The sequence below is a fragment of the Ranitomeya variabilis genome, chromosome 5, assembly GCF_051348905.1.
Source record: "Ranitomeya variabilis isolate aRanVar5 chromosome 5, aRanVar5.hap1, whole genome shotgun sequence".
Classification (NCBI taxonomy): domain Eukaryota; kingdom Metazoa; phylum Chordata; class Amphibia; order Anura; family Dendrobatidae; genus Ranitomeya; species Ranitomeya variabilis.
Window position 1 is genome coordinate 34,197,836 of NC_135236.1, and position 22,015 is coordinate 34,219,850.

The 22,015-nt window shown below is 44.0% G+C and overlaps 1 protein-coding gene across 1 annotated transcript; it reads right to left on the bottom strand.

The window, feature by feature from the left end:
* Window positions 1-11,379: 11,379 nt before the first annotated feature.
* On the bottom strand, window positions 11,380-13,187 carry LOC143774802 (vomeronasal type-2 receptor 26-like). The gene is made up of 2 exons (XM_077262571.1): window positions 13,148-13,187; window positions 11,380-12,299 (listed from the first exon to the last, which is right to left on the bottom strand). The coding sequence occupies exons 1-2, from the start codon at window positions 13,185-13,187 to the stop codon at window positions 11,380-11,382; spliced, it is 960 nt and encodes a 319-aa protein (XP_077118686.1).
* Window positions 13,188-22,015: the final 8,828 nt, after the last annotated feature.

Sequence of the window (22,015 nt, forward strand, 5' to 3'; positions counted from 1 at the left end):
TTGACAGCTGGCATGAAGTAACGATCTGAGTGGATTTAACCCCTTCACCCCCAAGGGTGGTTTGCACGTTAATGACCGGGCCAATTTTTACAATTCTGACCACTGTCCCTTTATGAGGTTATAACTCTGGAACGCTTCAACGGATCTTGGCGATTATGACATTGTTTTCTCGTGACATATTGTACTTCATGATAGTGGTAAAATTTCTTCGATATAAGTTGCGTTTATTTGTGAAAAAAACGAATATTTGGCGAAAATTTTGAAAATTTTGCAATTTTCCAACTTTTAATTTTTATGCCCTTAAATCACAGACATATGTCACGCAAAATACTTAATAAGTAACATTTCCCACATGTCTACTTTACATCAGCACAATATTGGAACCAAAATTTTTTTTTGTGACGGAGTTATAAGGGTTAAAAGTTGACCAGCAATTTCTCATTTTTACAACACCATTTTTTTTTAGGGACCACATCTCATTTGAAGTCATTTTGAGGGGTCTATATGATAGAAAATACCCAAGTGTGACACCATTCTAAAAACTGCACCCCTCAAGGTACTCAAAACCACTTTCAAGAAGTTTATTAACCCTTCAGGTGTTTCACAGGAATTTTTGGAATGTTTAAATAAAAATGAACATTTAACTTTTTTTCACACAAAATTTATTTCAGATCCAATTTGTTTTATTTTACCAAGGGTAACAGGAGAAAATAGACCCCAAAATTTGTTGTACAATTTGTCCTGAGTACGCCGATACCCCATATGTGGGGGTAATCCACTGTTTGGGCGCATGGCAGAGCTCGGAAGGAAAGGAGCGCCATTTGACTTTTCAATGCAAAATTGACTGGAATTGAGATGGGACGCCATGTTGCATTTGGAGAGCCCCTGATGTGCCTAAACATTGAAACCCCCCACAAGTGACACCATTTTGGAAAGTAGACCCCCTAAGGAACTTATCTAGATGTGTGGTGAGCACTTTGACCCAACAAGTGCTTCACAGAAGTTTATAATGCAGAGCCGTAAAAATAAAAAATCATATTTTTTCACAAAAATGATCTTTTCGCCCCCATTTTTTTTATTTCCCCAAGGGTAAGAGAAGAAATTAGAGCACAAAAGTTGTTGTGCAATTTGTCCTGAGTACGACGATACCCCATATGTGGGGGTAAACCACTGTTTGGGCGCATAGCAGAGCTCGGAAGGGAAGGAGCGCTATTTTACTTTTCAATGCAAAATTGACTGGAATTAAGATGGGATGCCATGTTGCATTTGCAGAGCCCCTGATGTGCCTAAACATTAAAAACCCCCACAAGTGACACCATTTTGGAAAGTAGACCCCCTAAGGAACTTATATAGATGTGTTTTGAGAGCTTTGAACCCCCAAGTGTTTCACTACAGTTTATAACGCAGAGCCGTGAAAATAAAAATTCTTTTTTTTTTCACAAAAATGATTTTTTAGCCCCCAGTTTTGTATTTTCACAAGGGTATCAGGATAAATTGGACCTCAAAAGTTGTTGTCCAATTTGTCCTGAGTATGCTGATACCCAATATGTGGGGGGGAACCACTGTTTGGACGCATGACAGAGCTCGGAAGGGAAGGAGCGCCATTTGGAATGCAGACTTAAATGGATTGGTCTGCAGGCGTCACGTTGCATTTGCAGAGCCCCTGATGTACCCAAACAGTACAAACCCCCCACAAGTGACCCCATATTGGAAACTAGACCCCCCAAGGAACTTATCTAGATGTGTTGTGAGAACTTTGAACCCCAAGTGTTTCACTACAGTTTATAACGCAGAGCCGTGAAAATAAATTCTTTTTTTTTTCACAAACATGATTTTTTAGCCCCCAGTTTTGTATTTTCACAAGGGTATCAGGATAAATTGGACCTAAAAAGTTGTTGTCCAATTTGTCCTGAGTATGCTGATACCCCATATGTGGGGGGGAACCACTGTTTGGGCGCATGACAGAGCTCGGAAGGGAAGGAGTGCCATTTGGAATGCAGACTTAAATGGATTGGTCTGCAGGCGTCACGTTGCATTTGCAGAGCCCCTGATGTACCCAAACAGTAAAAACCCCCCACAAGTGACCCCATATTGGAAACTAGACCCCCCAAGGAACTTATCTAGATGTGTTGTGAGAACTTTGAACCCCCAAGTGTTTCACTACAGTTTACAACGCAGAGCCGTGAAAATAAAAAATCCTTTTTTTCCCACAAAACTTATTTTTTGGCCCCCAGTTTTGTATTTTCCCAAGGGTAGCAGGAGAAATTGGACCCCAAAAGATGATGTCCAATTTGTCCTGAGTACGCTGATACCCCATATGTTGGGGTAAACCCCTGTTTGGGCACACGGGAGAGCTCGGAAGGGAAGGAGCACTGTTTTCCTTTTTCAACGCAGAATTGGCTGGAATTCAGATCGGATGCCATATCCCGTTTGGAAAGCCCCTGATGTGCCCGAACAGTGGAAACCCCCCAATTATAACTGAAACCCTAATCCAAACACACCCCTTACCCTAATCCCAACAGTAACCCTAACCACTCCTCTAACCCAGACACACCCAACCCTATTCCCAACCGTAAATGTAATCCAAACCCTAACTCTATCTTTAGCCCCAACCCTAACTGTAGCCCCAACCGTAGCCCCAACCCTAGCCCTAACCCTAGCAATAACCCTAGCCCTAACACTAGCCCTAACACTAGCCGTAACACTAGCCGTAACACTAGCCGTAACACTAGCCCTGACCCTAACCCTAGCCCTAACCGTAGCCCTAACCCTAGCCCCAACCCTAGCCCTAATCCCAACCCTAGCCCTAGCCCTAAACCTAGCCCCAATCCTAGCCCCAACCCTAGCCCTAACCCTAGCCCTAACCCTAACCCTTGCCCTAACCCTAACCCTAATGGGAAAATGGAAATAAATACATTTTTTAATTTTTTTATTTTTCCCTAACTAAGGGGGTGATGAAGGAGGGTTTGATTTACTTTTATAGCGGGTTTTTTAGCGGATTTTTATGATTGGCAGCCGTCACACACTGAAAGACGCTTTTCATTGCAAAAAATATTTTTTGCGTTACCACATTTTGAGAGCTGTAATTTTTCCATATTTGAGTCCACAGAGTCATGTGAGATCTTGTTTTTTGCGGGATGCGTTGACGTTTTTATTGGTAACATTTTCGGACACGTGACATTTTTTGATCGCTTTTTATTCCGATTTTTGTGAGGCAGAGTGATCAAAAACCAGCTATTCATGAATTTCTTTTTGGGGAGGCGTTTATACCGTTCCGCGTTTGGTAAAATTGATAAAGCAGTTTTATTCTTCGGGTCAGTACGATTACAGCGATACCTCATTTATATCATTTTTTTTATGTTTTGGTGCTTTTATACGATAAAAACTATTTTATAGAAAAAATAATTATTTTGGTATCGCTTTATTCTCAGGACTATAACTTTTTTATTTTTTTGCTGATGATGCTGTATGGCAGCTCGTTTTTTGCGGGACAAGATGACGTTTTCAGCGGTACCATGGTTATTTATATCAGTCTTTTTGATCGCGTGTTATTCCACTTTTTGTTCGGCAGTATGATAATAAAGCGTTGTTTTTTGCCTCGTTTTTTTTTTTTTTCTTACGGTGTTTACTGAAGGGGTTAACTAGTGGGCCAGTTTTATAGGTCGGGTCATTACGGACGCGGCGATACTAAATATGTGTACTTTTATTGTTTTTTTTATTTTATTTAGATAAAGAAATGTATTTATGGGAATAATATATTTTTTTTTTTTCATTACTTTGGAATATATATATATTTTTTTTTTTACACATTTGGAAAAATTTTTTTTTACTTTTTTACTTTGCCCCAGGGGGGGACAATACAGATCGGTGATCTGTCAGTTTGCATAGCACTCTGACAGATCACCGATCTGCGAGAAGTGCAGGCTGCTTCACAGTGCCTGCTCTGAGCAGGCTTCTGTGAAGCCACCTCCCTCCCTGCAGGACCCGGATCCGCGGCCATCTTGGATCCAGGTCTGGAGCAGGCAGGGAGGGAGGTAAGACCCTCGCAGCAACGCGATCACATCGCATTGCTGCGGGGGGCTCAGGGAAGCCCGCAGGGAGCCCCCTCCCTGCGCGATGCTTCCCTGCACCGCCGGCACATCGCGATCATGTTTGATCGCGGTGTGCCGGGGGTTAATGTGCCGGGGGTGGTCCGTGACCGCTCCTGGCACATAGTGCCGGATGTCAGCTGCGATATGCAGCTGACACCCGGCCGCGATCGGCCGCGCTCCCCCCGTGAGCGCGGCCGATCGCGTATGACGTACTATCCCGTCGGTGGTCATACGGGCCCACCCCACCTCGACGGGATAGTACGTCAGATGTCAGGAAGGGGATAAATAGGGAAGTCAGCATAGCAATAAACGAGAGCAGCTGATAAAGCCAACCTCAGTGACCAGCAGTTCCGCTCGAAGCCACCAGAGGGAGTCCAAGAGCAGAACTAACCAAAGTACCATCCATGAACACAGGAGGGAGTCCAAGAACGGAATTCACAACACGTCCAGCTCCTCCGTAGGAATCAGCCACAAGTGCGAAGGGCATACCGCTCCTGATGCTTCCGCTTCTGGTGCCAGCTCCCGGAAATGCTCCCACTGCAAACGAGATAAGGCACCTGCTAACGAATTTTGCACGCCAGGTACATGCACCGCTGAAATCCATGCATTGATCTCCAGACGTCTTAAAACAAGTTCTCTCACCAACTTTATCACGGGAGGAGAGGACACTGACAGAGTGCTGATCACCGACACTACGCTCATATTGTCGCAATGAAACCTAATTCTGCGATTCGCAAACACCTCACCCCAAATTAAAACTGCCACCACAATGGGAAACAATTCCAACAAAGCGAGGTTTTTTGTGAGACCCTTCTTATGCCAACAGTCTGGCCACGTTCCGATGCTCCAGCGGCCTGCGCAATAGCCCCCGTAACCAACGCTGCCTGCTGCGTCTGTGTAAATCTCGCAATCAAAATTATTCACCATCTGCTGCTGTATCAGAGAGCGACCATTGTAGTGCACCAAAAAACTCTGCCACACCAACAAATCATCCTTATGCTCTTGTTGCAATTGAATGAAATGGTGCGGGGCTCGCACCCCAGCCATCGCCCTGGACAACCTACGGCAAAAAATTTGTCCCATGGGCATGATCCTACACGCAAAATTCAAGCGGCCGAGCAAAGACTGCAACTCTTTCAAAGTCACCTTTTTTAGCCTGACAATTCGACCAACCTCCTGTTTCAAGGACAACAGTTTATCCTCTGGCAACCGACATGCCATTTTTTCCGAGTCTATCAGTATACCCAGGAAACTTAAAACAGTGCAAGGGCCCTCAGTGTTTTCCTTAGCCAAGGGGACACCAAAAAACTCTGCCACCCTTTCCATGGCGGCCAAAGTATTTCTACACACATTAGAATCGGGAGGACCTATAAACAAAAAATCATCCAAGTAATGAATGACAGACGGAACACCAGCCACATCTCTGACCACCCATTCTAGAAAGGTACTAAACGTCTCGAACAAGGAACATGAAATGGCACAACCCATTGGCAAACATCTATCCAAATAATAACCGCCATTCTAAAAACATCCCAACAACAGAATACTGTCCGGGTGAATCGGAAGTAATCTAAAGGCCGACTCCAAATCCGTCTTTGCCAACAAAGCTCCTGTGCCGTAACTGTGCATGCAGTGCACCGCCATGTCAAATGACGTATAGACCACGGAACATAACTCCTGCGAAATGCCATCATTAACAGACAACCCCTTCGGGTATGACAAATGCTGAATTAAATGAAATTTATTTGGTTCCTTTTTTGGTACCACCCCCAACAGGGAGACAATCATTCCTTCAACAGGGAAACATGAAAATGGACAAGCCATTCTCCCTAATTCCACCTCCTTTTTCAACTTGTCACTGACCACTGCTGCATGTAACGCAGCCGACCTCAAATTCGTAACTGAAAACGGAACCACTTGGTTAGGGGGGATATGAAAACCTTCAGCAAAACCCCTACTAATGACTCCAGCCTTCTCCTGATCAGGGTACCTACTTAGAAAGGGGGCCATCTTCTGAAGCCTCACCGGCGTCTCTCCCTTGACCGACACCCACTGCCGGCTTCCCTCTTGCTTTCTTAAAGCATTTGGAGGCCCCATGGGAACTTCCATTGCAGTGGGAGCAGACATGTTTAAACTTGCAGGTATTCCCGTATTTGCACTGGCCCTCGTTAAATTGCCAGCACGTTCCTGATTTCTCCTTTGCTCCCTGTGACCCATGACCACTACTCCCATGGCCCGCCTGCTGGGTGCTGCTCCCCCTGCTCCCGTGAAAGGACTGCCCGTACCTGACTGGCGCCATCACTTTTAACCAAAGTCCAATATCTTTTTGGTCCCACCGTATCTCAGGCCTGACCGCCTTCCGCTGCCTAAACTGTTCATCATAACGCAACCAGACCTGCCCTCCATAAGTACGGTGCGCTTCCCCAATCGCATCAAGATAACAAAATAAGCTGGAACAATTTTCAGGAGACTTCTCACCTATTACACTCGCTAGGATTGCAAACGCTTGCAACCAATTGACAAACTGTCATCCTTTTTTCCCTTGCCCAGATTAAACTTCTCCAAGGGGAGTAGGGAAAAAATCTCCACATAATCGTCCTGCCAAATCTTTTCTTTAACCTCCTTCTTCAAATGAGCCCCAAACAGCCCTTCAAAACATACATACACCTCACCCTTAGCCCTATCATCCAACTTCACTGTGTTCCCTTTATCTTTTTTCCGTTTGCACTGATACGGATACAACGGACACCGACGCGACTGCCCAAACACTACTGGTCTACATGGTTCGGATACCAGCTGTGAAGCAGCCCCCGGAAGCCATGCACCGACCGGTGATGCCACCGCCTCTCTTGCTGCCGCGCTCTCCAATCTGCTCAAAAGTTGTGATACGCTAACCAAGACATCTCACAGCCCGGGCTCAACTGAACCACTGGCACCTCCTAACTCCATCGCCATCCCACTTGACGCCTGAATACCTCTAACTTCAGATGCTAAAACCCCCATGGGCAACAAACTAGACATGGATTCATACTCACCTAGCTGCGCAGGTGCTGTGTCCCTGCCATCCGTACGTCCTGAATCCCAACGTTCCCTATCCACCTCTGGATGGTTGTCAGAAAAAGAGTCTTTAGCGCCACTGCGCTGCTCCTGGCCTGCGCCCCTGGCCTCCACGTCACCAGGGGGACCGGAGAGCGTCTGAAGTGCTTCGCCCCACCGACCTCATCCTGGATCTGGACCGTGCTTGCTCTGCAGGCCGTGAATCCCTGTCCAGCTCTCATCCTCTGAGTCTGCCAGGCAGTGAGGCCCCACTGCCCGCCGCACATCCCATCCGGTGTAGGTCATCTGAGCCTTGCTGCTGGGGCGTCCCCTGCAGCACCATGCCCGCCAAAGTCCTTTTGCCCGCACTCCTGCTAACAGGCCATGAGCCTGTGGCCGCGTTGCTGATGTCCCCAGCTCTGGTGATGTCTTGCGCAGTGTCCGCCGCTCCAGGCGTTCTCCTGACAGCGGTGTAGCCGTGCCGCTCCTGGAGTCCGCTCTTCTCCCTGCAGCGCCCCGGGTCCGCAATGCGACCTGCCGTGGTGCTGCAGGCCTCACTTCCGGTGCAGCCCTCGCTTCCTGTGCTTCCTTCCGCTGCACTTCTGCGACCTACGCCTGCCGGCCGGTGAGGAGCATTCCTGCCAGAGGGGGGCACAGCGGAGGGATGCCGCACCACTACACCCGGCCTCTGCAGGGTCCCTGGAGGGCTCCTAAGCCTGTGCCTGCTGCGCGTGCTCACCTCCGGTGAAAGTCTCTGCAGGGGCCTCGTCCACCTGCCGTGCCTGCTGCCGGTGTCCTGCGCTCCTGTATTTCTGAGCAGTGAAGCGAGCTGTTCCTCCAGCCATCCTCCCCTTCTGGACCTGGCAGCATCTCTCAGGCACCCCACCAATTCATCCACTGACTCCATCGGAAATAAGGTAATCCAAAAAGCTGTTGGGGGGGCTGCTCTCTCTCTTCGCTCTGGCTTCCCGGTGGCAAGTGACACCTTTCCCGCACTTTTTCCCTATATACCCACGCCCCCCTACTAAAAATCCCTCCCTACGCTCCCCCTTTCACCCAATCATCTTCTCCTGGCAAAAATTTTAAAAGATGCCTATGTCCAAGCACAGTCATGGGGGGCCTACATCAAGCTGTGCTTATTCCTGCCCCCTCCTTTATGCTGGTGCTATTGTTTTACTTGGACTGCGCTGGTAGTATCCTACAGGCACTGTGCTGGTACTATTGTTATACTCAGACTTCATTGGTGCTGTCCCCTAGGCACTGTGCTGGTGCTCTTGATACACTGGGATTACACTGGTAGTGACCTACAGGCATTGTGCTGGTGCTATTGTTACACTCAGACTACACAGTTTGTGTCCTACAGGCACTGTGCTGGTATTACTGTTACACTCGGGCTATACTGTACTGTCCTCGGCTGATCTCCGATTATTTGTTAGTGTTTGGAGAATTAGCTTTCATCTCCTCAGCTGCATGATTTACGGCTGCTACAGTAGACAGGCTGAATACATGTGAGGAATGCCTGTCTGTTAGGGAATTACCACATGTATTCAGTCTGTCCAGCAGCCGTAAATCATGCAGCTGAGGGATGAAAACAAAATCTTCTAGCACTAACAAATAGTCAGATCACCCGAGCGTGCTCGGTGAGACCTGAGCAACAATGCTATTCGCTCATCACTAACTGTGTCCACTCTATTAGTGCTAATAATATACTACTAATGCACTAAACTGGTAGCATTGCTCTACATGTGAAATGTTGGAATTATCATGCATACGCTAATATCATATTGCCGTCATACATTGAGTATTTTGGTACTTTTGTTGCACATTCCACTGTGAATGTTAAAGGGCTGAAAAATGTGTAATTTATTATGTAGCAAAGCCAGGTAGGCTAGGGTTAAGTGCTAGCACTGCAGGTCTTGATTACACACTCCTAATAAGCACTGACTAAGAACCAGGAAATGCTTTCACCATGTGTAATTCTACTGGGAGTTCAGCTGAGGGGAATGTGTGGAAGCTGGTGAGTGACCAGCCAAAATGTGAGCTGTATCTGTGAGGGAGACAAGCTAGAATGGAGACTGCATGAGTCAGCCAGGAAAGCGGAGCAGTCTGTGTGTAGGAGCCTGTTCACTGTGAACTGTGCATGGAGTTATACACGTCTATTTGGCGCTGAAAGCTGGTGGAGCTCAGACTGAAGGGGATACCGAGACAGGTAGGGTCATACCGCTTTGTAAATAAAGTTTGCTCCTGGAGAAAGGACTGTAATCTGTTGGGGTGAGCTCGCACTGATATATGTCTGCTGAATGAACTGTTTATTTGCTGTTATACCTTTGTGCCCTGATGATGCATTAATTTTAGATCCTTGGAGTTTTATTTAAGAAATAAAATTGCACATGTTTTGACCAAACCGTATTGTTTGTGTGAACTTTACCTAATGCCTAACAAGAAAGAGAATTCATACAATTGGCGCTGTTTAAATTAAAAATAGCATTGCTATACTGAGACTTTTGTTATACATCTAGTCTACTGGTGGTACGATCACACAGTACATGCATCACACTGGGGCTATTTATTTATGTGCACTTTACTGGAACTATTGTACCACTGTTACATGTGCACTAATGCAGTACTGATACTATTGTACTACTTTTACATGTGCACTACAGCACTACTAGTACTATTGTCACTAATGTCCAAGTGTTATTACACATGTACAGTGGGGGAAAAAGTATTTAGTAAGCCACCAATTGTGCAAGTTCTCCCACTTAAAAAGATGAGAGAGGCCTGTAATTGACATCATAGGTAGACCACAACTATGAGAGTCAAAATAATAAAGCAAATTCAGAAAATCACCTTGTTTGATTTGGCAAGATTTATTTTGCAAATTATGGTGGAAAATAAGTATTTGGTCACCTAAAATCATGCAAGATTTCTGGCTCTCACATGCCCGTAATGTCTTCTTTAAGAGGCTCCTCTGTTCTCCACTCATTACCTGTAGTAATGGTATCTGTTTGAAACACATTTCAAAATCCACAATAGATGACCTCAAAAGTTCCAAGCTGAAAGTTTTACAATGGCCCTCACAGTCCACTGACATGAACATCATTGAAAATCTTTGGCCTGACCTCAAAATTGCAGAGGATGCAAGACGCCCCAGGTATCTCACAGAACTGGAAGAATTCTCCAATGAATAAAGGATGAAAATTTCTCAAACAAGAATTGACAGACTCTTGTCTGGCTACTTTCAAAAGCGGATGCTACCAGGTACTAACCATTCAGGGTGACCTTGCCCTCTTTCATTTTTGTAATTTTTAAAATGTAAAAGTTGAATATATTTATATCTCTATGGCCTAAAAAATAAAGGAAATGTGTCATATTTAACTTTGTGTCTTTTAGAGGTCATTTCATCTTCAACTTGCTTAACTGTTCACAATAACCGTAATTTTGACTAGCGGAACCCAGACTTTTACATGTCATTGTATGTCAATAGGGAGATATATATATATATTTGCTTAAAAACCCATTAATCCTGTTATATAGCTTGTCATTGTATGTCAATAGGGAGATATATATATATATTTGCTTAAAAACCCATTAATCCTGTTATATAGCTTTAATATGAATTTAAAGATTTTTTTTTATTTTCTACATTTTATGTTTATTATGCCCCAGGTTCTGGTGAGATCTTCGAGCATAATAGAGTAGATTTAATCAGTGGAGAACAACTTGACCATGAACAGGTCCATATTTCCCGGGAACACTTGAATTTTGTCAGATCTGGATAGCTCTACCATTGATAGAGGTCAAATTTGATGTCAAATTTTTTTGTGCTGTGATTTTCCAATGCAATGTTACCTGAGTCACCTCAAATTTTGTTAGATCTGTAGATAAAGATATAAAATATTGAAAAATAAAATATATATATATATATATATATTTTTAAAATCACTCATCATAAATAATAACGAGACCTAAAGTATAGGTCATTTCTAATTGAGAAATATCTTAAATGTGTAGAAAGTGAGGGCAAGATGGAAAGAAAATACATAATGCTACATGTCTAAAGGTATAATCAGTAGATGAATGTGATTATGTACTGGCTGTATAGAGCTCTAGTGAGACCACATCTGGAATACCATGATAAGTTCAGAAGAACTCACACGGAAACCCTACTTCAAACTTCTGTGTTTTTATTATATCAAGTGTTTAGTTATTTTTTATAAGATCATTCAAGAATATCAAGATTTACATCTATCTATAATCTGCTTATTGCACCTTTATCTTTATTTCTCATCAGATATTCTTTGGAGTTCATCTGAGGTCTGAAGAGTAAAATGAAACATTTAGGACAAAACATACAGATCAACAATGCCCAACTGGATGCCAGGATGGCAAACACCTCCATGGCGACTGTGTATTTGCCCTGAGCACTAAGAGAAGCAGGAATGAAAGATAGCCAAACACTAAGAAAGGCCAACATGCTAAATGTAATAAACTGAGCTTCATTAAAACTATCTGGAAGTTTTCGAGCTAAGAAAGCCACTATGAAGCTAATGGTGGCCAGAAGAAAGAGATAACCGAGCATGGCCCAGAATGTGACAGACCGATCATTACAGTCAATAATAATGAGTTCTGCTTTATCTTCTGTGTTGACATGTGGATGTGGAGGATCCACTGACATCCAAGTGATACACAATATTAGCTGTAGAAGGAAACATACAGAGATAATTGAGTAGGAGACTCTAAGCGTAGTCCATTTTCTTAGACTGCTTCCCGGTCTAGCAGCCATGAAGGCAAAAACCACCATGACCGTCTTGGCCAATATACAGGCAACACAGAGAGTGAAGACCAGTCCAAAAGACACCTGACGTAGTAGACATTTATCATGATCAGGGTAACCAATAAAACCTAAAGAGCAGAAGAAGCAAAGACTGAGGGATATCAGTAGGAGACAACTTAGGGAGTAATTGCTGGCTTTCACAAGTGGTGTATTGCTGTAGTGAAAGAAAAATCCCAAGATAAGCGCTGGAATAAAGGAGGAGATTATGGAAGTTGCAGCTAAAGTGGCTCCTAATACATCTTCATAAGAAAGAAACTCTATGGGTTTTGGGAGACACTTGGATTTTTCAGGATTCGGCCATTGGTCCCATGGACATCTGAGGCAATTCAGGGAATCTATAAATGGAGAAAACAATATGTTTACTACATGTCATTACCTGTTTGCATATTTATTATTCTACTGTACGTGCCCGGGCTTTGTCACCTATCTACCTCAGCTATGTTTTCTCACCTTTTTTATCCCCTTATTGCCTTTAATAACTTTATTTTATATTATATATTTCAATAATTTTCTTTTATATACAGTATTCTCTATTTTTACATTTTATAATATATTTCTAAATATATATATATTTTTTAAATCATGTGTTAGAAAGACTGAAGGGGCCATAACATATAAAACTGAGGTGGAAAAGATGGCAGCCATCTTGATCTGTAACCACATAGCCTTCTAGTATACGAAGGAAAGCGGAACACATGATTGAGTGAAAAAAATCTGCCTTTAGCAAGGCTTGTCTGAAGGGTCTATCCAAGTGTTACTTTTGTTAAATTCATGTGTCTGTGAAATGACCCTTTTTCCTTAAAGGAATGTACCCATGCTACCTTCAAGTTATACATACTTGATTCCTCCTTCATTCTGGGGGTCTTCAAATGTGCAACTTCTTAACTATGTCTAAACGTTGATGATGTGGACACCTTTATTAAAGGTAAAATGGTGAATTTTTTGTTATATTACTGTATGTAACTCCAAAAGTTATTTTTCAGACTAACAGAGGGTTTTAAACTTTCCAGGATTGTTCTCGACAGAGAAAATTTGTTTGAGTAAAATTGAATTTTCCCATGAATTTGGATTTTTAAGAATATCAATTACCACACATTTAGTAAAATGATAACCATTTTGTGGACCAGAAGAGGACCAGCAAAAGGGAAAAAATAAAAAAATTGCTGCTCAATTCACTAGTCACCTGCTCCCACCAGCCGTTCATCCTCGTAACTTTTTTTCATCTTCCACTGTCATTAGAATTTTCTTCAACTTCCTTCACTCTGCACTAGGACTATCATCACCAAGATGTCCTCTAATGCAATGCTAACTAGGCTTCAGGCAGTGCACATCGTTACACCATAATCACAATATGCTTCTCGGTGACCTGGTGTTCAATGATGTCAGAGGCCTAATAAGAGGGAAGCAGGTCAAAGAGGGATACACCAAAGGGGAAAGACAAAAAGAAGAGGACCACTCCATGGGCGGGCTGCATGAGCCGATGGACAGGTCAGCATAGAGGTGAGTATTATTTTTTTCATCCTATATTTTATTATGTTTAGAGGCAACGTGCATTCTTTATGTGTGCACTTTCAGTATTTATAAGCCAAAATCAACAGTGTAATAAATACAGAAGTGATGATGTGTTTCTATTACACTTTTCCTCTGATTTGGCTTACAAATACTGATGTAAAATACTGACCAAATATTGTTACTCCTCCTCCTGATTATGCAAAACTGTCTTCTGGCTGGAGATTTGTGTACCTGGCCACTGTTGGTACAGGAACCCATCCTCCAAGGTATGTGTGGACACCTAGCCTGCTAATGGTGTGGATGGTCCCTGTTCCTCCTCCTCTTCCTCCTGTGCCACCACCTCATTCATCATCGCTTGAAGCTTTTTTTCTTGGAGGCATTGCAGTGGGATAGTAAGGCTGTAGTCACACTAAACGTATAAAAAATAATTCCGCCTCTCACTGTCGAGAGTCGCACGAGTGATCTCCATATGGTAATCCACGTGTAATGCATTTGCAATGCGATGATGCAATGTCTTCTCAGTAATTTATCCATATGACATCTCTATGACATCTGTATGACTTTACATTTCTCACATATTTTCCCAATGTACTGCCCCATTAAATTAACTTGCTCAATGGTCTGAAATGAATAAAAACCTAATCAAGTGAGCAATTCTGCAAAACCAGGCTGTAAATTGTTCTGAAGACATGGGTTTTCAAGTTCCTCTTGAAAGTTCTAAATGTTGGGGATAATCATATGTGTTTGGCCACAGAATTGTGCAGGATGATGGATACTCAGGAGAAGTCTTGTGGGCAATTGGATGGGGAATGCACGAATGTGGAGGAGAGAAGGAGATGTTGGAGGATCAGAGATTACATGGTGAGAGATATTGGAATATTAGTTCAGAGATACATGGGGGAATACAGATTATGTACAGCTTTGTATGTCAGTGTTACTAGATTTTTGTGTATAGATTGTGGAATTGGGAGACAATAAAGGGATTTGTAGAGGGGAAAAGCAGAGGAGAAGCGAGGACAGAAGTGGATTAGTAGGACGGACTGTAGAGGTATGATGATGCAATGAGGGATGATTAGGTCCTAGACCCCACATGGGTCCACAGCCTTCAGCTCGTCTGCATTGTTGGGTCTGGTATCTCTCATCTTTCTCTTGACAATACACCAGAACCAACAATGCAGACGAGCTGAAGGCTGCTATCAAAGCAACCTGGGTTTCCATAACCCCTCAGCAGTGCCACAGGCTGATCGCTTCCATGCCACGCTACATTGATGCAGTAATAGATGTAAAAGGAGCCCGACCAAGTATTGAGTGCATTTACTGAACATACATTTCAGTAGGGCAACATTTCGGATTATAAAATCATTTTTCAAGCTGGTGTCATAAAGTATTCTAATTTACTGAGATAATAACTTTTTGGGTTTTCATTGGCTGTAAGCCGTAATCATCAACATTAATAGAAATAATCACTTGAAATAGATCACTCTGTAATGACTCTATATAATATATGAGTTTCACTTTTTGTATTGAAGAACTGAAATAAATGAACTTTTTGATGATATTCTTATTTTGTGAGAAGTATTTGTACATGTTGCCTTCTCCGCCTACTCTGCTTCTTCCATATCTCCTCATCTGGTCAGAAACTGTGGGCAGTGTGTGTGCGTTATTGGCATTCTCATCCTGTTGCTTGCATGTCTTGTGCGCAGCCTCACTTCTGCCTTCCTGTTCCCCACCTCATATGCGACGTACCCACAAAGTGGAACTCCACCTTGCATATGTTGGAGAGACTCTGCGAGCTGCAGCAGGCAATAGTGGAGGTTCAGCTGCAGCATGCATGGGTGAGTCGCTCTTCAGAACATCACTTCACCAACAATGAGTGAGTCTCCATCCAGGACGTGTGTGCTGCGTTGAACTGCTTGGAATACTCCGCCAATGACCAGCGCTGATGACGCCATCTTCACAGTACGGCTGGAGTCACACTACCATACAACACAGCTGGGAGTAATGCTAGTAAAGATCGCATTGCACTCTGATGAATGTTATTAAATGAGGCAATCCAGATCAGTGTTTTTTTCTCTGGCGTATTTGGCATACATGCAAAATCGCAACAGGTTGGGATCGTATGCGTATATCGTGCGAGATTCACCAATGCAAGTCAATGGGTGCAATAAAGACTCGGAACCACACAGACCATCCATGTAGCATGCGACAAATGCACACACATTTTCCTGAAGCCAGGAAATTGCAACAGCCAAGAACAGGAAGATTGTCATACAGATTGTCCTGGCAACCTATAAAAAAATCCCAAAACACGCCTCCACAGATACCAGCAACATGGCCAGACATATCACTGTGGAAATGCCGATTGTTCTAGTTCAGGAGAGGCCTGAAATCTGGGACCAACACATCGCAATAAAAAGGATGCAGCTTATGCACATATGCTGCCAGATGTTCCCCATTTATGATAAAAGTACAAGAGAGGTGCTGCAGGACATTAGTAAGTGAAAAAAACTAATATACTACATAAAGTGTAAATTCAATATTCTGTATGATGTTATTTGGAATAACTAGCATGTTTGTTAATGCACACTTGGTAAACTGTATGCAAGTTGACACTATAGCGTATCATAACCCAAACAAGGTGTTCATAATTAGATTTATTTATTGTGTAACTTTGCAGTGGCTGACGTTACAAGATGGTGGCGCAGCCAGGATCAATACCGTTGTGAGCGACAGCAGCGAGCCAGGAGATGTGCAGCAGCCAGTAAAAAGTGGAAGTACATATATTATGATTGCTTTAATTTCCTAACTTCCATTCTGGATCTCCATTCGTAAGTGCATGCTTGTCATGCATTTTTAAATTTGTCCTTAAGTTGGTTAAATTAATGTTTATTTTAATTTCATTTGTCCAAATAACAGAACTGAATCCAACATACAGGAAAGAGAAACAGCATCGGATTCCGAGGTGAACCTGGACCCTGTTGACGAAGTTGAAGAGGAGCCTGGAACTTCTTCTGCACCACCAGCAACAGAACAGCAACCACCACCATGACCTTCAGCAGGACATGAGGCCAATCAAGATGAGGATGAACGTAGATGTAGAAGTAGTTCTACACTTCGACAGGATACCTCACTACAGGCTGCAGTCATACCACACCAGGGCCATCGCAGGAAGATATTTCCTAAACCTCTGGTATCAGGTGCTAAGTAGACATTAATGTTTTGGAATACCTATCGTGCACTGTTAACAATGATGGTGAGAAGGCCTATGGTCATAGTCTTGCTCAGTATTTGCGCACAATTCCCCGTGAGGGGAGGCTGCATGCTAGAGGTGCCTTACACATTGGCATTGATTAATGCACAGCACCTAACAATCCAAGGCTGGTTTTGAACTTCCTTGAAAGATGGCAGATGTCCACCAACATCCACCTACACATGCCTGGAAGCCATGATGAACATCCCATAGTACTCCCAGAACCAGCTCCACCACGGATGCCACCACCTCATCCACAGCAACACCTCCAACCACAAGCACCACAAGCTGCACCTGCCCAATATGGCCACTTGAACATTCCCACTGTTGGAAAGTGTTCTCAGCATGGGTATGTTCAGCATAGCCATTCTGGGGGGTTTAGCTAAATGGCAAATGAAAATCCAGATGAGTTTTGTTACCCTTAACCAAGTGGCCAATACCATGTCCCACAACAGAGTCCTTCCTTGTCCCGGAATCCAACCTCATCAACCTATCGGGGGCCCAATAATGTAGGGACCAAAATCATCAAATAAGTCATGCTGTGCTGGTGCCATCATTTCCACCTTTCTATCATAATTTGTAAAAAATAGTATATTCCTATGTAATGTCCTTGTTTGTTTCTTTAATAATATTAATAATAATAATAATAATAATAATAATTTTATTTCTATAGCACCAACATATTCTGCAGCACTTGACATTTTAGAGGGGACTTGTACATACAATAGACATTACAGAATAATAATAAACACAAAGATCAAAACCGATACCAAGAGGAGTGAGGGCCCTGATCGCAAGCTTGCAATCTATGAGGAAACTGGGTTCTGGATCTTTAATGCATACATTGACGATTTTTCTAAATTACTATACAATTTCTATATATCTGTTTTGATACAAATTTCAGTTTTTAAAAATAAAAATGTTAATTAAATGTGTGTTTTATGTTTTGCCAAATATATACTCTATGCTACAGATATTCATGTCTAATTTTGGACATAAATTGGAATTATACAGTTTGTTCATAAACAGTTGTTTCCGGAAATTAAGTAAATAAAGGATATTATCATTAGAGTTGAGTGAATATGTTCAAAACCAACGCTGAATCTGAGTTTCAGATATTCGTACCCTATTATTGTCGAATTTATGTTTGATAATTGGTTCCGAACATATTCGGTCATTTCCATTCCCATTGACTCAAATGGCATTCGGCTGTGTTTAGCAGATTTAGCAAAAACAATAATCGCCAGCGATCGTAATGCGAACCAAATATTGAAAAATTCACTCAACTCTAATTATAACATAGACACAGCATTGTCTTGCCAAGAAGTATATCTCTCTTGGTGATACAAAATAAGTTGGGAAAATGTCCCGCACTATAACCCCTTCCTTATATATACTGCTTTCCTGGAGCTGCGTTCCCACAAACAGCAGTATATGTACAGCTTGGCGATCACATGGCCTCTAGCTGAGCACCGCGGCGACCGGGTGTGGGTGTCAGCTGTATGTGAAATCTGATACTCTGCAGCAATGCCCACTATTTTGGGGTATACATTCTCCTGTACATCAGGGGCTCTCCAAACACGACATGGCATCTGCTAATTATTCCAGCCAATTTTACATTCAAAAAGTCAAATGGCGCTCCTTCCCTTCTGAGCCCTGCCGTGCGCCCAAACAGGGGTTTTCCCCCATATATGAGGTATAGGCGTGCTCATGAGAAATTGCACAACAAATTATATGGAGAAATGTCTCCAGTTACCCTTATGAAAATAAAAAAAAATTGTCTCTAATGGAAATTTTTTGTGAAAAAAAAGCTAAATGTTGATTTTTTTTTTCCACATTACGTTAATTCCTGTGAAGCACTTGAAAGGTTAATAAACTTCTTGAATGTTGTTTTTTAGAACCTTGAGGAGTTCAATTTTTAGAATTTTGTCTGTTTTATGTATTATCTGTCATATAGGCCCCTGAAACTCACCTCAAATTTGAGTTGTTCCCCCCAAAAAAACATTTTGTAAATTTTGTTGTAAAAATGAGAACTCACTAGTCAACTTTTAACCTTATAACGTCTTAACAACAACAAAAAATATATTTCAAAAATTCTGTTCCCACCACTACACAGGGAGAATCTCGAACCATCTCCGGTGTGGTCTCCCATTCTCCTCCAGCCGCAGCGGAACCTGCTCAGCAGAGATGTCGGTCCCAGCGTCTGGCTCAAGCTGATACTGTGTGGCTGGTTACTGCTGTCCTTCCAGGCTCAGCCATTGTAACCAGTACTGATCAGCAGCGTGCAGGCATCCCTGGGACTAAGTCCTGCTTTTCTTCTTCTGAGCATGCCCAAGGGACGACCTCCCATTGGAGGTTGGGGGTCACATGCTCAGGTCCTGTAGCAGCTCCTATTGGACCACTAGGAAGGTCCTGGAGAGCTTCCCCTATAAAAGGTTTGCATGGCCGCACAGCCATGCACTATTATAAACTTATTAACGTGTGTGTGGATGTATGCCTGTTGATGGATGAAAGCTCCGAATCATTCCCATCCCTATTGCTGTTGACTGTTCGCGAATAGTGCAAGCTAGCTAGCGCCTGACAGTGCTATTCCGCACAGCTAGCACATGATACAGCGTCTGATAGCAGTGACTGCCAGTTTGGCGCCGTGCGCTAATAGAGCGCTTTCCTGGCCCAAGTCTGGGTGGTTAGTGGCGTCCTCCAGAGCGGCACTGCACGCACTATCGTGCATTAAATTATTATTTCTGTTAATCTCTGACACCCCAGTAGTGGTGTCGAGTGCAAGACGTCTAGAGGAACTCTTTCCCTGAGTCTTGGGACAGAGTTCTGCGACTCCTTGCTTGACTCTTTGTGCGGTACCGCGGCCCTCTGACGCAAGTGTTCGCTTCCTTCATATGGGGTGAAGCTATCCCGTGTGTGTATCCACATTATACCGCCATATAGTCCGTCATTACTCAGCAGCAGGTTCCATCTCTGCACTGTGGACCCCGGGCTGCGAACGCACCTTATACCATCCTTCTAATTATTTGGTGCGTTCCACTAGCCCTAACATTATACTAGCGCCAGGGTCTGGCTAGTAATCGTGGATGAACAGCAACTGCAGCGGTACATCCAGCAGCTGGAGGGCAGGTTGGTGGCTCTCAAGAGCACAACCTCAGCTGTGGATGTTACCGCAGTAGCTGTTCAGGCTGCTAGCGTGGCTGCTGCTAGATTGTCCACTGCCACCCCTGTTCAGACCTTATCCCGCCTCCCACAGCCAGATAAGTACTCTGGCAATAGCAAGTGATGCAGGGGATTGCAGTGTGCCATACATCTTGAGCTTCTGGCTGCACGTTTCCCATCAGAGAGGGCTAAAGTGGGATTAATAATATCTCTCTTGTCGGACAGGGTGTTGGAGTGGGCTACACCTCTGTGGGAGCGTGATGATCATTTGGTGCAGAGTGCTCTGTGGTTCCTGAGCACTCTGAAACAGGTCTTTTTAGAACCTCAAGTCACCCATGATACGGCGCTTCAACTGCTGGCACTGACGCAGGGCTCATCCTTGGTCAGCCATTTTTCCACCCACTTCCGGACTTTAGCATCTGAGCTGGAGTGGCCAGATAAAGCCCTCATTCCTGTATTTTGGAGGGGGCTGGCTGACCATGTGAAGGATGCTTTGGCCAATAGGGAGATTCCCGCCACACTGGAGGAGCTAATAGCTGTTCAACTCGCATCAACCTTCATTTTAACGAGCAAAGATTGGAGTGAGCCCAGTATAGGCAGAGGTTTTGGCTGGCTCCCACCTTCACCATACCTCTGGAATCTCTGTCCAGGCGCCCAAGCCACATGAGGCCATGGAGGTGTCACGAGCAGGATCTAAGTCCTGGATCGCTCGTGCACTCAAGGTCAGTCATGTCTGCCAGTAGTCAGGATATCTTGCCTCCAGATGTTCCCAGCGGTCAGGAAAACGTCAGTGTCTAGTGGATGTAGGAGGAGGTACACTAGACACGGCGACATTTTCCTCCAAACTGTCCTTCAAAGGGACAATCACCTTTGGCCCATCCACTCACACTTGAGCTTTGTATGGATTCCGAGGCGGAGGGGAATTTTATGTCCTCTGCCTTCGCCCAACACCACGCAATACCCCTGATGATGCTCCCCAAGCCAGTGACTGTACGAGTGGTGAATGGGTCGACTGTGCCTTCACAAATAACACACCAGACCATCCCATTTACTTTATCCATGTCTCCATCCATCAGGAGATTATCTCCCTGCTAGTCATTCCTGAGGGAATGGATGAGGTTCTGTTAGGGATACCATGGCTACACTACCAATCTCTTCATATAGAGTGGTCCTCTGGGAGAATTCTGGGATGGAGTGAATCTTGTGAGGGTAGATGTCTGAGGGAGTGCATTCAGGTTGCTACTACTGAAGTACCCGCAGATCTTTCCTCTCTCTCCAAGCATATTGGCCCTATGCGAATGTGTTCTACAAGAGGGTTGTGGAGACCCTTCCACCCCACCACCCCTTTGACTGTCCTATTGACCTCTTGCCTGGTGCAGAGCCTCCCCGAGGTCGAATCTATCCCCTATCTCTCTTGGAAATGGATGTGATGACCCAATACATTCAGGAGAATCTGGCAAGAGGATTCACTAGGAAGTCAGGGTCACCCACAGGTGTGGGGTCCTTCTTCATGGAGAAGAAGAACTGAGAACTACGTCCATGTATATATGACAGGGGTCTTAACGCAATCACCTTAAAGAACAAATACCCTCTGCCTCTGATATCTGAGTTATTCGATATTTTCCTAGGGGGAGGGGGGTATTTACTAAGCTTGATCTGCTGGGTGCTTGCAACCTCATTCGCATCCGTGAGGGGGACGAATGGAAGACGGCATTTAACACTAGGGATGGGCACTATGAATACCTGGTGATGCCCTTGGGGCTCTGTAATGCTCCTGCCGTTTTCCAAGACTTTGTGAATTATATCTTCTGGGATATGCTCACTACCTTGGTCATAGTCTATCTGGATGATATTCTCATCTACTCTCCAGAAATAGACTCCTACCGGAGAGATGCTTGGCAAGTCTTTGACCTCCCACGGGCAATCTCCCTCTATGCCAAGTTGGAGAAGTCTTTGTTTGAGCAGGAGTCCTTGCAATTCCTTACATATATCATCCCCACCCAGGGATTGGCTATGGATCCTGCCAAGCCAGGGATTGGCTATGGATCCTGCCAAGCTACAGGCTGTGATGGACTGACAGGAACCCCATTCTCTCAAAGTGGTGCAGCATTTTATGGGGTTCATTAA